The sequence below is a fragment of the Sitodiplosis mosellana genome, unplaced genomic scaffold, assembly GCF_009176505.1.
Source record: "Sitodiplosis mosellana isolate CC-2019 unplaced genomic scaffold, AAFC_SMos_1.0 Smas_scaffold_1, whole genome shotgun sequence".
Lineage (NCBI taxonomy): Eukaryota > Metazoa > Arthropoda > Insecta > Diptera > Cecidomyiidae > Sitodiplosis > Sitodiplosis mosellana.
The window spans coordinates 19,461,445-19,476,472 of record NW_022595244.1 but is presented as its reverse complement, the minus strand read 5'-3'; the positions used below and the strand labels follow the sequence as shown (position 1 = coordinate 19,476,472).

General features: G+C 37.3%; 4 protein-coding genes and 1 long non-coding RNA gene across 5 annotated transcripts; 2 read left to right on the top strand and 3 right to left on the bottom strand.

Annotated features, from left to right (window-relative positions):
- Window positions 1-28: 28 nt before the first annotated feature.
- LOC129565419 (protein stunted) lies at window positions 29-469 on the bottom strand. The gene has a single exon (XM_055440327.1). The coding sequence runs from the start codon at window positions 334-336 to the stop codon at window positions 166-168; it is 171 nt and encodes a 56-aa protein (XP_055296302.1). The 5' UTR covers window positions 337-469; the 3' UTR covers window positions 29-165.
- Window positions 470-618: 149 nt separating this feature from the next.
- On the bottom strand, window positions 619-3,618 carry LOC129565410 (probable arginine--tRNA ligase, cytoplasmic). Its single transcript, XM_055440298.1, has 7 exons — window positions 3,221-3,618; window positions 3,007-3,144; window positions 2,354-2,822; window positions 2,163-2,288; window positions 1,446-2,090; window positions 1,179-1,375; window positions 619-1,102 (listed from the first exon to the last, which is right to left on the bottom strand). The coding sequence occupies exons 1-7, from the start codon at window positions 3,263-3,265 to the stop codon at window positions 686-688; spliced, it is 2,037 nt and encodes a 678-aa protein (XP_055296273.1). The 5' UTR covers window positions 3,266-3,618; the 3' UTR covers window positions 619-685.
- LOC129565428 (uncharacterized) lies at window positions 3,450-4,064 on the top strand. The gene is made up of 2 exons (XR_008687612.1): window positions 3,450-3,759; window positions 3,898-4,064. It is a non-coding gene; the product is annotated as an uncharacterized LOC129565428 (long non-coding RNA).
- A 65-nt stretch (window positions 4,065-4,129) lies between these two features.
- LOC129565413 (39S ribosomal protein L18, mitochondrial) lies at window positions 4,130-4,897 on the bottom strand. The gene is made up of 3 exons (XM_055440312.1): window positions 4,615-4,897; window positions 4,396-4,546; window positions 4,130-4,330 (listed from the first exon to the last, which is right to left on the bottom strand). The coding sequence occupies exons 1-3, from the start codon at window positions 4,791-4,793 to the stop codon at window positions 4,130-4,132; spliced, it is 531 nt and encodes a 176-aa protein (XP_055296287.1). The 5' UTR covers window positions 4,794-4,897.
- A 1,062-nt stretch (window positions 4,898-5,959) lies between these two features.
- Window positions 5,960-11,908, top strand: LOC129566901 (IDLSRF-like peptide). The gene is made up of 5 exons (XM_055443293.1): window positions 5,960-6,819; window positions 9,656-9,752; window positions 9,886-9,917; window positions 9,987-10,185; window positions 10,259-11,908. The coding sequence occupies exons 1-5, from the start codon at window positions 6,708-6,710 to the stop codon at window positions 10,404-10,406; spliced, it is 588 nt and encodes a 195-aa protein (XP_055299268.1). The 5' UTR covers window positions 5,960-6,707; the 3' UTR covers window positions 10,407-11,908.
- Window positions 11,909-15,028: the final 3,120 nt, after the last annotated feature.

Genomic DNA, 15,028 nt, shown 5'->3' with positions numbered 1-15,028 from the left:
ACACAACAGTGAATTGATGTTGAAACGGATGCAACTATTGATTTTTTTTTTCTTTTTTGGATTTGAATGTGATAATTATTTTTCTGCATTTGTTATTGATGCCTTCCTCCGCATGGGCTGATGACTCATTAAATGACTACAAACTAAGCGCTAGAATGGTGTTGTTTAGGCTGTTTCAACCTTCTTTCCGCCTTCCCACTTGGTGAACTTGACATGGGCATCAGCACGTTTGATTGCGTCGGCTTTAAGTTCGGCCTTCAATGAACTTCTCAACACACGGGCGGCGATGTTGGAGTAATGCACGTAGGTTAATCCCAATTCTCTCCACTTCGACATCTTGGCAGCAGATTTCTTATGGTCTGATTTTTTTAATTCAGTGAAAATTATGTAACAAACTTTTCGATATTCTGATTTGCACGAGAAGACGTACACCGTGTATCAACCAGAATGAACAAATGTCATCGGACGATGAAAAACTCAATGCGCGTGAAGTTGACGCTGTGTGTGCCCGAAATATCTGTCTAATCTGTCAAATGGTTTTTTGGGCTAAAAACATCGCAAACCCTTTTTCTACTCGATTAAATTTTTTCAAATGAAACAAGAATAAAATCAAATCAATTTTATGCAAAATTTCGAATTTTTTATTTTAATTTTAATTTTCCATTTCATTTGGATGTGTGATGTTTTAGATTTTCGATACTGGTTTTAAGCCCAAAATGTAGAAACATTTTGCAAGCAATTGAGCTGTACATTCGGCCAAAAGAACGCGACTGGCATTGATTTTAACAATTTCACCGGCTTTGTTCTTCTCAATGCAGTAGCACGAATCGTAGAACTCGGTGAATGTGGTACACACATCGTAGACAAATTCGCACAAGTAATGCAAGCAAAGGTCTTTTGTAACGCGTTCCATGACGTCGGGAAATTTGATCAACATTTTAGCCAATTTGAATTCTTTCTCATGCTCCAATTTGATTGGGTTCTTTCGAGCAACTTCCTTGATATTGTTGGCATATTCACCGCCACAGTTTCGTGCGATCGACTTTATACGAGCAAATGCGTACAATAAATAAACAGCTGTATTTCCTTTGTCTTCAAGCATCTATGATGAATGGAAAATTGAACGCATTAACCAAACTGTTTGTTCATATAACTCAAAGTATAAGCGGTTTACTTACACGATCGAAGGAGAAAACGTATTCATTGGTGCGATTGTGCGATAAATCAGCATATTTGACACAACCAAATGCAACAGATTCTTGAGCTTGTTTCAATTCTTCTGGTGTCAACACCTTGTCACGTTCCTTCTCTTTGAGTTTATCCATTGCGCGAGTCAAACCCTCATCAAGCAATTCGCTCAATTTTACGGTATCGCCTACGGTTATGTGAAATACATTTTTAGTTATGCAATTTGTTTTTTTTTCTGAAGCAGAACGTATACAAACCTGATCGTGTCTTGAATTTCTTTCCGTCTTCGCCGAGTACGACACCGAAACCGACATGATCAATGCGATGAACACCTGGTTTTATGATTCCCACACGCTCGGCACATTGGAAAATCGTTTTGAAATGCGTGGATTGGCCAGCATCTGTGACATAAATTACCCAATCGGCTTTCTCTTCTTCGAGCCGATTTTTTATGGTGGCCATATCAGAGGTGTCATATGTAAAACCGCCATCTGACTTAACGACAGTCAATGGGATATCATTTTCAGAGTGATCAACAACGCCCCACATAATCTTACGGCCATCATCATCTTCAAGCATACCAGAATCAGTCAATTCTTTGACAATGCTTTCCATTCGTGATTGATAAAATGATTCACCGCGTTCGATGAGCGTGATATCCAATTGATCGTACACTTTTTGGAATTCCTTACGTGAAACATCGCAAATCAATGTCCATGCTTTGACCGTGGTTGGATCACCGCCTTGCAGCTTAACCACTCGATTGTATGCACGTTTTTTGAACTCTTCATCCGAATCGAAACGAGCTTTAGATTCTTTGTAAAATGATTGAAGATCCGAAATTGGTGGCGACACCTTGGCAAAGTTCGGGAATTTATCCTCGAGATGAGCAATCAACATACCTGTCAATTTAATGTGTTATTTGTTTAATTGTTGAAAAACTCAAAATAAATTGGCCAAAATGAAATACGTACCGAATTGTGTACCCCAATCACCCACATGATTCAACCGCAAAACATCATAGCCAAAGAATTCCAACAATCGGCTGATCGACTCTCCGATAATTGTTGAACGCAAGTGACCAACGTGCATTTGCTTGGCTGTGTATAGAAAAAAGAACGTTTAGGTTTTTATTGCTTTTATTAATTGTGGCTATGGCTCTTACCAATATTCGGCGACGAAAAATCAACAACAACTCTCTTCTTTGGATGTTTCGGTGGTTGAACACCGTTCAACAAAAACGAATTGAGAATCTTTTCTGGATAGGCTTTGCTCAAAAAGATGTTAATGAAACCGGGTCCGCTAACATCAATTCGTTCGATGAGCGGTGTTTGAGGAAGGTTTTCGATGATTTTCAATGCAATATCGCGCGGTGGTGGTGGTTTGGCGCCTTTAGCTGCATAAATTGGTTTCAGCAAAGCGGCCAATTGCATGGAACTGTTACACTGGTAGTCATTGAATTTGGCATTTGCGCCAGCAACGACGGCAGCCTCCGGTGGACTTGGCAGTTCTGGGAAAGCTGTTGCAATGGCCACATTGAAAATTTTCGTCAAATGATCGATAATTGAGATGGGTGCATCAATGCTGTCCAAATCAAGTGGTTTAGAAGATTGTTGACGCTCATTCGCAATCGCCTGAAATAATCATCAAGAATATTTTTTTTTGTATAAAAGTGCGACTTTGTTTTCCACAAATAATGAAAATTTTACAGATAGACGTCAATTCTGTTTCTTTAATTGGCAATTAAATGGCCAAATCACAATTCACACACTTCAATAAATTGTTGAGCGCTCAATTGTTATTGTGCGTAATACTCACCTTATTCAAAACAGCCAAACGATGTTTGAGTTTTGTATTTTCGGCAATAAGTTCATTCAACTCTGGATCGTCTTCGGATTCAAGGCTATCATTGGATAGTGATTGAATGTTTTGTTCAAGGGATTTGATACCTTGTTCCTAAGCCGGGGAAATGTTTACATTAAAGAGGTTAGATTGCAACACATCAACAATTTATCAACGACAACAAGCTTACCAATTTATTGACATTTTGCCATTCTTTTTCGATTGAATCACCCATTTTGGACCGGAATCTTCAGCAGAATACGGAAAAATGTGAATGAATGCTGCAATAGATTTTCTATTTCACGAAATCGGAATGAAACGTGTTCAAAGAATTAATAGACATGCGAAGTGTCAAATGTGAATTCCAGTAAACATGCAAATTTGACATCGAATTCATCGAACTTATGAGTAGCCCGAACTGTCAAAGCGACAGCAAGTTTTTTTTACATTGATTACATAAGGAAATTGCTATCTTGCAAAGTCGACATCGCAGTGTTCACTTTTTTCTCTTTTTCAAACTAAAAAGGAATATATTTTCAAGACCAAGAAAGTCTTAAAATAAATCTTTGTTGTAATTAAATCGAAGCAAACAATTGAAAGATGAGTTTCTTCTCGAGAGTTTTGGGACGCAACTCCACCTACGTCCTTGGTATCGTCATCACCGCATTCGTAATTGACCGAACTGTTGAAATCGGAGCCGAATATGTGTGGAAGACACAGAACAAAGGCGTAAGTGTTTCACTTTAAATTGTTCCATTCAATTTTCCTCCTAAAACCTTATCATTGTTATATAAATGACAAGACTTTTATTTATCGAATGATTTTTATTTGGTTTTTCATGTCTTCTTTCATGTGTTATCAAAACAGTTGACCTTCGAAGAAATTAAGGATCGATTCCAGGAATAGGCGAGCCATCATCGAGAGTTACCATGATTCAATTGCAAAGGTGTCGCGGAATTATTTAAATCGATTATGTTTCACTTTAAGTAGTACTGTCTAAATAAACGAATAAAAAAAACTTCTGAAGAAGAAAATGTTGCATTTGTATTTCATTGAGTTATGGTCTACTGAATTTATACTAGTAATATAAAAAGGCATTCTAGTCATTTTGTATCATCCATGGTTTGTCCATTCGAATGGTGTCGGGAGCATGTTTCTTAACGTATTGCGGTGATTCAGTTAATTTAAGGCCATTCTTTTCGAGTTCTTTTAAAAATTTATCCAATTTTCCACCTGGTATCGCCTCATTGAAGTTTTCCACTTCGATAATACCCGCTTCAAGGCATCTTTGTGCGAATATCTGCAATGGAGAATGTGTACGAATGAAATTAATGTCAAATTATATCAAATAGTGGAGTCACTTACACGGCCAAAGTTGATGTACGCTGCCATATCATACGTTCTGTAGAGTTGTTTTGCCAATGACCATTCTTCAGTACTCGACTCCAATACTATTCGACCTGTGTAATGCTGAACTTTCGCTGTCAAACCTTTTGCACTCTTGTCGACCACCAATCTATGGACAGATTTGAACATTTATCAAATACTCAAAATAGGAAGGTACACGATAAAAATGCAACTTACTTATGCCAAAATCTCCTTCCTGGCGTTTCCAAGTGGTATCCGTCGGGCCGATAGGCGATTCTCATCATTTCTAAATTACGTGGATTTCGGTTTTGCATATAGGTTGCATTTTCGGCTGGCTTCCTGCAATTCACCAGCAATTCATATAGCTTCTTACTTGTAATCTTCTTTTTCACCATTTTTCCGAACTAAAACAAACTGCTACTATTTGCTTCACAAATAAAACGGAATCAACGAGAATACTATTTATTTGGTGGATATGGGAAAATTGAGGTTATGTCTTATGTTAGTTCGCTGTCATGTGTCATGGTTGGTATTTGGGCTAAGCGTCGGGCAAACGTGAAGATGTACAGTGAATTCGAATTCTCATAAGAATCATAATGGTTATTTCAAAAGTGGTTCCTCTCGTCGGGAATCGCATTTAAATCATCGGCAGAAATTTTGCACGAAACAACGCAATCATTTTAATAACGGAGATTTTATACAAATCGTAAAGGGATTTCATTTGAATCATTTCCATAAATAGTATGAAACTACCTCAGTCCAAAGTATGCTAAAGCCAGAGATCTCATTGCTCGAATAAAATGGATTGTTTCCTCGTATTCGTATACCATTCAAAGTAATGTTTCCAAGAAGCGGATAAGTGGCTGTTGAGCATTATGTCGAGTGTAATGAATAATAACAATAATTCGCGGTATGAGTCCTTCGTTGAGAACACATTAAGTAGCCAACAGTTGGTTTGAGTGTGTTAGGAGTGGCATCGACTCTCTCATAAGGGAAAAAAAAAGAAAAATTGTTTATTCAGTCAGTACAGCGACGGCGCGGTATTTCAATTTTTTTTTTCATTTTGATTGCAAGCACTTGAACTGCTCGTTCGAGTTAACGCAATGAATTCAAGAGTCTTAGAGCCGTACACAACGACAGCAGTAACAGTAACAGCAACAGCAAAAAGCCATTTTAATTCGTCAAATGGTAAAAAGCTGCCAAAGGAAAACACAAGTGGAGAATGTGTGACAGACTGTAATAATGATGACGTCATGTGCTGATGAGCATTCAGCTCTTTGAAATTCATTAAAAGCTATTGCACTGATAAGGAAAAGTGTTGGGAAATTGGTCCCATGTCAGCCGTTCGCCTCCACACTGAACAAGTAAAAAAAAAATTCGAAGAAAAACGAAACGCACACACACATTTCCTAGTCCCAAATTAAAGCAGCTAATGTCAGATGTGATTCGTTTCACTTGCTTCCATTCACATCGTAAAGCGTGCACACAGTCAATGCCGAGTGTGCTGTGAGTGAATCGGTGAGGCAATTCAAAAGCGTAAAGCATTGACTCGTTTCGGGCGTTTGCTGAAACGGGACATCGCCATCGTGCAGCTCACTGTTCGAGTATATGTGAGTGTGTGTGTGCGCGTCGAGGAGCGCTTTGCGTTGGCTCCATGTAGAAAACTGAAGCAGTAGCAAGTAAAACGACGAAAAGTCTCAGAACGTCGATACACACAGCAACGACGACATCACATTTTAATAAGCCTCAATCACTTGTTTCTAGCAACGAATCATCACGGACAAAAGAGCTGAATTTTCACCTTTTTTTCCTGTGTGTTGTTACACTGACCAAACGATTTGTGTTTTTTTCGTTAATTTTATCCGTTGATTTTTGAGCATTTTTTCCAAAGAGGAAAAGAAAAAAAAACCAACTTAATTCTATCAAATCATTTGCCAGCCACTTTATAATTTTCGCGTGTATATTTCGTTTAAATGTGTTTCAGTATCGCATGGCGTAGAAGTGTGTCCTCTTTCATAGTGCAAAATCACAAGTTCAATTTTTCAGTCAGAAATAATTGAGCCAAACGCAATAAAAGAAGGGACAAAAGAAGACAAAAAAAGTTTCGTTTGTTAAAAAAAACGACTTTCGAAAAGCATTCACAAAGTTCTTCAATTACACGTTTGTTCGCTCTGCAGAAAAAGGGAAAAAAGGAAGAAGGCAAGCTACAAAATCAATCGCTGTGTGAATCCAATTAGATTGAGAAAATCAAACAAGAAAAAAAAGTCAGCTAGTGTGTGTAGGAGCGAAAAAAAAACAGAGTAACAAACATGTCGAAATTAATTTGGTACATATTTTTTGTGTCGTTACCATTTTCTGTGTTTGGAATCGATTTAAGTAGACTATACGGGCATTTAAGGCCACCGGTTCAAAAGCGCAGTGGTAAGTTATGCTAGCCATGTACGTTCATTTATCATGTTATGTGAATATAAATTGTTCTACGAATATCCAATCAATTTACCATTGTTCGTGTGCATGTGTGTATTATCTCGATATCGTGCTCTATTCATTCAATCTCGATAAAGTACTGAACATGTAGGAGAGAGCAAGAAGAAAATGTTCAGTTCAGTAACAGCAATACACATGCTACATGTACGTGTCAAAAGAGCAGAAGAAAACAGAGAAAGAGAGAGAGAGAAAGAGAGGTGGGGAGTGACGGAGGACCCCATAAAAATATGTGTACATGAATAATTAAAATGTTAGGGAAGGTTTATTGCATACATCAGCACCAGCGACAACGCCATATCAAATTGGATAAAATGTATGAGCTTATAGGAAAACCGAGGAGGATTTTTGTATTACATCCTTTGCGCTGCATAAATAACTTTTGGCGTTTATCACGAGTTATGGTGTGTACTTGTGCCGCAGTCAAATTGTTGCGTCAAAAACATGCTATCGCTTTTCTTTCGTGTTCAAGAAAGGCGCGCATAAAAATCGACTTGCTTAACCGAAATTCCCACTTCAAGTCAGTTGAAGTGCAGAACTTTTCTAATTAAATCGTTTCGACTCTACACTATGACGGCAAGTCCGATAATATGGGCTTTTGTTGGTGTTTTTTTTATCACTTCGCAGACTACTTATACTCGCGAGTAACATTTTTATTCCGTCATTTTTGCATGAGAGCTGCTATTTTTAGAACGTATTCATTGTAACAAATTGTATGAAATGTAATTTAATATCCTATCCAAATAATCTATATACACAGAGTAGAGAATTCCATCGGTTTTTGCGTTTCCCCTCACATTTTTGCCATTTTAATCATGCTGAAATGAAGGGTACGAATTATGTGCTATTTGTGGACGTATATGGTGTTCATTTGGACAACAGCAAAACATAAATTTTCAACTTTTCACATTTTCACGCTCAAGTGTAAAATGTAAAGCATTTCCCAACCGACAGGTCGACCTCATATCGTACCGTCAACACCATTCTTTTATGATATATATGCAACAAATGAAATATTGATGTTTCCAATCTCATGGGAATGGCACAACGACGCAACCGATGTGTTGTACAACATTTGGTCGACCATCTGAAACACGCTTTTGTACGCATCATATAAATGAAATTTCAGCATTTTCTGCGTTGGATGGCGACTCTTGCTTTGTCAGTCTCCAGTTTCAAACGGCAACGATGTCTATGTCAAGAGCGAAAATGAAATCAAAGATTACGAGCCAAATGTACAACATGTTGTGTGCACACAGTTCGTGTGTTCGCAAACAAACAAATTCAATTATCTCCCGAAAAAAAATTGTTTACTTTATGGTCTATTCAACCATCTGAAACCGCCCACGGCACATAATAAATTTCGCAGAAATAATCATGACGAAAGAGCGCTCACACCTCGAAGCGAGAAAAACCGACGAAATATCCAATGAAATAGAATAATGAACGATCAGAAAATGGCATCGTTTGGCTTATCGACGATCTATTTTGCGGTGCCATGAATAGAAAGAAAAACGCATTGCATGCACAGGATTTGGAAGGATAATAGTTTATCATTTTATCCTTGACCTTTTTTGGCGCACGGACTATTTTCGAGTGACATGGCTGTCATGAAATGGGAAAATCAATGCCAGTTCGGAATGTGTGTTCTTTTGTTTCTTCTGTTGTTGAAATTTGAGATTACACATTTTGCAATGCGCAAGCAAATCCAATTACATTTCCACACAGGTTTCCATTTTGTCAATCATTCAGGTAACACAATCCATTTCGAATTGTGAGCACCGTGTGAATTATACACAAACGCATTACTCCAAATAACAGATACAAAGTGTGTGTCTCTGGCAAAAGGTGGAAACTCAAGTGGAATACGATCCGTAACATTCAGCAGACATCAATTAATTGGGATACATGGTTTATTCGCATGGATCTTAATTCGATTTAGCTGTTCTGGCACATTCAATGCGATGTTTTATTGAAATGGCAAGATAGATATTTCACTTTTGTGACGTAAATCACTATTTGGTTCATTGTCTAATCGCTTTATGGATGGCAGTTGAAATATACATATGTGCAATTAAAATGATTCAAATTGATGATGTACCCATGAGATCCGCTAAAAATTTAATATTCATCACCTCTGACGCACACGAAAACATCTAATATTCATCATGAATAATAATCCAATTTCATTTAAAATTTATTTACAATTTTATGTAGAAAATGTCTCCGCTGAAAACAAAGATATTGCAAATTCATTCTGTGGCATGGTTTGTACTGCAACCAATTCTATTTTATCGCTTTCATTACATTGTTCAGCTGTTGATGATTATACAATATTTTCCTTGCCCGTATTTCATGCCAAAAGCGACAACTGATGCATTTAACATGACAGACAAATATTCGCTGTACAATCATAATAACTTTTCCTTTTATGACGATAATAAAAGCTCTTTCATAGAACCACGGCCGTTGTAATGAAAAGCTTTTTATTGTCTGTATTGCAAGAGAACTGGAAAGCGAGCGAAAGAGACAGCGCAACAATTCTTTGCGTCAAGCTGAACCAACCCTTATCGTTGCAATGCGCATGCCACAGAATTTGTTGAATGTAACGTGCATAAACTCAACCACATCATCCAATATTCAATGGGAGATGCAGTCACACTGAATATTTTCGAATGAGCCTGTGATTTCAAATTCACCGGATTCAAAAATTAATAATTAAGTAAGCAGATGAATTTATGCGTGAATTATTTGGAATTTTGGTTGTTTTCAGATGCTTGTCATCCGTATGAACCGTTTCGTTGCCCAGGCGATGGACACTGCATATCGATTCAGTATTTGTGCGATGGAGCGCCCGACTGTGACGATGGGTAAAGTATTCATTTAATTGAGAAAATCAATTAACGCCCTTTTTATCCTTTAATTCTACTATTATTGACCAGTATATCTGAAAATAATACTATTTTTATTCGTTTCTCATCCTCAAAAAAAAACGCCAATTAGATATGATGAAAACCCCAAACTGTGCACAGCTGGTAAGTAATTTGTTTGGATTTTGTGGATGGAATCATGTAAAAATGTTGTTTGAAACTTTCGCTTTCCAGCTAAGCGACCACCTGTTGAAGAGACCGCATCATTTCTACAGAGCTTATTAGCATCGCATGGGCCAAACTATTTGGAAAAGTTATTCGGTAGCAAAGCTCGTGATGCACTACAGCCATTGGGTGGTGTTGAAAAAGTTGCTATCGCCCTCAGTGAATCACAAACAATCGAGGATTTTGGCGCCGCACTTCATCTCATGAGGTTTGTGACAATACACATTTAAGTACTATTTCGATTTTCACCCGATTTTTTTCTGTTTTTCTCTTTTGAACAGATCTGATTTGGAACATTTGCGTTCGGTATTCATGGCTGTTGAAAATGGTGATATTGGCATGTTGAAGTCGTTAGGCATTAAAGATTCAGAATTAGGTGATGTGAAATTTTTCCTCGAGAAATTGGTCAACACCGGTTTCTTGGACTGAGTAGCACCAGAACATGCATCGCCATTCTACTATTCCGTTCCAATCAATCCAAAATTTTACTCATACCTTGAAACACCTATGGATGGCTACAATTTCTAAGCAGTCATACGATTCAACATTGGATCGTTGAACCAAAACCCAAAATATACAGAACCAAAAGAGATACACCCACACTCACACACAGAAATGTGTGTATCCCATCAAACCCATGACTAAAATAGTGGATTGACGAATGCGTGAATTATATGTAAATGAAATGCTCAATCACAAAATTAATAAGACGCAAAATTTTCGCTATTTGTTTGATTCCCCATGAAAATATTTATGCATTTATCATAAAATGCACAGCTCGGCTACAGTATTTTTATAGAAATTTTGGACACAAACACACAATCAATTCAGAGCGAAAAAAAAGTGATTTCATATCTTTTTTTCTGGTGGAATTGATGTTTTTTCAATTACTCTTTGAAATGGAACCAGTTATTTTTCGCTCTCTATAAAATAGCGACATTTTGAGTTGGCAGCATCTCTGACAAACTCTATGAAAAAAAAAAACTCGGAAAAAGTTTCCATTGTCGTTGAACCAGTCGAACAGCAATGAATTGAAACAGTGCACTCGGTACAGAAATTTTGTTGTGTTGTTGTTTCTCTGACACAATTCCATCCACGATAACTGACGAGCTTCAAAACCGAAATAAATTCTGGATCAATTTGTTTTTCTCGACATATCGACATTAGGGACTTTTTCATAATCACATTTCTTTTAGTTCGGACACTAATATTCTAAAAGAATTGGTGAATTTCACTTTGATCACATCACATTTACGGTGCAGAATTAACCGCCTAATTTTCTCGCTTAATTCATTCCAAAAACAAACGATCGAACGATTCAATTAAATTTTTATTGGATGATGATTATTGGAAAAATCCAAAAGTTCAAATTAAATGACTATCTTTATGATTCGGAATGAATTCCAATCGATAATTAATTATTCTTATGTGTGATGCTTTCGAAACTTAAATTAATTTTCCTTCGTGTTTGCGGTGGAAAATGCACGAACGGATTGCTTCACACCGATGGGTTTTGTTCCTTTTTTCGGATTTTTGCACTGTAAATGTTTGATGATCTGTTCGCGTGCTAATTAGCGATGGTACAAACGAAGTCACAAACACTTGGGCAGCGTATTGATTCAGCATACAAAAAAAAAAAAATCAGCGGCGATGTATGTGCCCGCAAGTTTGTCTTGACGTGAAACACAATGATAGGCAGACAAACAACAACAACAAAAAATGAAAAGCTTATTATATATTTTAAATGAAACTGAAACATATCAAATGATCTTATTTATTTAATAAATCTTAAAGTATATACAAAACAAAAAAAGCAACTACTTTACCAGACAAAAACAAAACATATCATGAAACCAAGAAACAGTTCTATATATATTAATATAACATTAAGTTTTAAATTTATTTAATAAAATCAAATTCATAAAAATGTATTCGATGTGGAGTTTAACTTTGTGGCAAAAACTAGCAAGCGATTTTGTTACTTTGACAAGGTGAGACAAAGTAGAGAGAAAATATGGGGCGGAAAAGCTAATTCCAAACAAACTTGGAATTCTGCTAACATGTTCATTGTGCTGCTGTCGATTTAATTCAGAAAAAAAACTTCTCCTCACGATGGTAGGCAACGAAGAATGAAGAGAAAAACAAATATCTCAAGATTTGATTTGCTTTTTCTACGGCAGCGAAGAAAGCAAAATTTTCTCATTTTTTCTTTTGCTAACTTTGTTCGGGACAAAACGTCTGCATTTCATTTTGCATCATTGAGACCGTTGAATCACCGACAAACTATAAACAAACTATATTTCATTCGGCATCGTTCAGTGCATCGTTTTTCATTCCGTTGCGCCATTGTCTTCGTGCATGTTGCAAAGAGAACAATGGCAAAAGTTTCTCTTCTTGGGGATACGTACGGATAAATGTGGGAATCCATCGATGGCAACAGTCTATTATGGTGTGAAAAGAAAAATAATGTCTGGTGATTTGCTTTTCTCATCCTGTTATTACATTTCCCGAAACGGATTCAATTGTTAAAAGTTTGACAATCGAAATCACTAAACTCATTCCGAACACAACCTGAATGTGCAATAACAGCAGCAAACAGCGACAGCATCGGCAACAGTAGCAACAGTGACAACGAAAACAACAAAAGCAATTGTGACATATTCAACCATTGAGGGATGAAACAGAGAATGCAATTTTTTTTGCTTTCGTATAGATATTGCGAACGTTGTCCTCGACAATACTACAATGAAATGATGGTTAGCATACAAAAAAAAGTTGGGATAATAGGTGGCTGGCTCTGGTGAAATGGTACGCAAAATGAATCTAATTCTTGTAGAAAAGTGCTGTTTGTTAACAGTGTTGCTGTTGAGCAGTATTGCAAATTGACAACCGAATTCCCATTCATCTTGTCAGTGTTCTCGGGGCTATGCCGTGCTGTTGCGTCGCGCACGTAATGTTGAAAACTCAAAGCGATTGAGAGCGCTTTCAGCAAAAAAGGCAAACATTGTACTCGACACAAATTGTGAGCGCCGGCATATAATTAATGAACTTTCCGAATCGAACGAAATGGTGCGGAAAACGGCAACAAAGGAAATAGCTAAAGAAATTGAGACTGGAAAAATAAAATGCAAAATGGTTTGGTGTGCGAGTGCGAGTGTATGCGGAGTTTTATCTCTGAATAAGTTTTGATGATGTTATTTTCGATGCGGTGGCAGTGGCTTTGACCTCAATTTTTCATTCCGTTTTCCCGGACGAATGGTCATACTGTTTCTACCACCGCTTCCAGTTCCGCGATCCATCGTCCAATGACTCTTTCAGCAGCATATTTGCGTATTTCCACTGTTTGAACAGTATTCGTCAAGTGGTTCATGTCTTGCTTCATCAGCGGCTAATGGAGTTGCCATCTCCGAGGTTATACTTCGTTAAAATGATTTTTTTTATTGACTTTAGCTGGATGCTTTCAGCGCAGTAAGTAGTATCGAGGTGAAGTGGTTTAATTAAAACAGCGATCGAGATATTTTCACTCACAATGTACAAGCAAACAAATGTGAAAACCAGTTTGTGAATAGCTTGATATTGGGTGTGCTTAGTCTTGACTTTGCAATACCATGCCATTAGCAAGTGATAGGGGCCATCCCCGAAAGGTTGGAGAATGAACGGCGGTGGCGGCGCGATGCAAAAAAGACATAAATCTTGATTGTGTATGTATTTGTGCGTATGAACCCGCTACTGCTGCTACTCCAAACTAAATGAAAAAAAAAATTGATACGCAGTTGTAATACCTTAAATAGGGTAAACGAAATATTCAATTTATCAACTGTGGTAAAATGAACGGTGTTCAAACGAGGCAACGAGAATGCGGCCACGTTTGACAATTTTAATTTTTTAAACAGTATCATATTCATTACGCGAGCAACGAACTCTCTCTTATCTTTCTGCCAACTAGTTTATGGTGAAATGAATCGACTTTTGATTTATTTCAGGCCATTGCACGTTTTCTTTCCGAAGAGCACACAGCACACACTACACAGCATTCATCACTTTATATTTCATGGAAAGCATTCTGTTGGCTTTTATTCATTCTCTTTTTCTTTTTCCCCCTCAGTTTTTCGCTCCTTTTCTATCAAAGACTAACCATGGAAAGGAAGATGCGTTGAAAGAGTAAGGAAGAGAAAGAGCGTATATTTCTGACAGACCAAAATGTGATAACCGATGTGCTGCTGTTGCCGCAAAGTCGTTGAAAATAATGTAATTTATTATAATGGGTATTTTTGGGGCGACTGTGAGTGGGTTTTTGGATTTAAATTGATTGAACCAAATTTTTTGGAATGAAATTTAATGGGAGAATCGACAATAGCAGCGAACCATTCGAATGGAAAGCAAAGAAAGAAGTTTTGTGCTGGGATATACTTCCTTTTCTGCCGTCGAAAGCATGAACAGAGCATGCACAATACAATACAAATAATCGAATGTTTTATACCCTTTCACTGTAGGCTCTCGCCTAATTTAGAGCAATGTGAGCGTTTAATGTTTGTTCGGGGCTCAAAACGGCTGAATTTTCTATTAAACATGAGCTCCCGTCGAGATTTTTCGATCAAATAAAATGATAACAAGATAATACTCGCTTTTCTCTCTCTATTAAACACAACTCAATGAAAAGGCGATCGAATATTTGTGACACATTGAGTATATATGCATGCCTTTGACTGTGCTCCCAATTTGAATATTGGCTTAATGAATGGCCCAGAAATGTTAACGATAATGATTAATGAAGCAGAAGTGGATGAAAAACAATCACGGATTGCTGACATTCAAAAACGCATTACAGACTATTTATGGCCAGAAATCATTTGTTCTGACGGCGAAAAATAATATCACTGAACAATGATGATCACATTGCAGCCATTAACTGCTGATATTATGTTTGCGCCAAATTGAAATTGGGATTGTTTTTTTTTCTTCTCGCATCTAATATAAGCGGCGTTCACTAATATTTTCACCTGAACGACAGTGTCTGCCTCTTCGAAGTTCATTTCGTATAATTGGGCCGT

Coding starts and splice junctions, on each gene's coding strand:
- LOC129565419 (XM_055440327.1), bottom strand. CDS start 336: ATGTCGAAGTGGAGAGAATTGGGATTAACCTACGTGCATTACTCCAAC.
- LOC129565410 (XM_055440298.1), bottom strand. CDS start 3,265: ATGGGTGATTCAATCGAAAAAGAATGGCAAAATGTCAATAAATTG. Junction 2,823..3,006: donor GTTTGGCTGTTTTGAATAAG/GTGAGTATTACG, acceptor TGATTATTTCAG/GCGATTGCGAATGAGCGTCA. Junction 1,376..1,445: donor GAAATTCAAGACACGATCAG/GTTTGTATACGT, acceptor ACATAACCGTAG/GCGATACCGTAAAATTGAGC.
- LOC129565413 (XM_055440312.1), bottom strand. CDS start 4,793: ATGGTGAAAAAGAAGATTACAAGTAAGAAGCTATATGAATTGCTGGTG. Junction 4,547..4,614: donor GGAAGGAGATTTTGGCATAA/GTAAGTTGCATT, acceptor ATCTGTCCATAG/ATTGGTGGTCGACAAGAGTG. Junction 4,331..4,395: donor CGTACATCAACTTTGGCCGT/GTAAGTGACTCC, acceptor TCTCCATTGCAG/ATATTCGCACAAAGATGCCT.
- LOC129566901 (XM_055443293.1), top strand. CDS start 6,708: ATGTCGAAATTAATTTGGTACATATTTTTTGTGTCGTTACCATTTTCT. Junction 9,918..9,986: donor CCCCAAACTGTGCACAGCTG/GTAAGTAATTTG, acceptor TTCGCTTTCCAG/CTAAGCGACCACCTGTTGAA. Junction 10,186..10,258: donor GCCGCACTTCATCTCATGAG/GTTTGTGACAAT, acceptor TCTTTTGAACAG/ATCTGATTTGGAACATTTGC.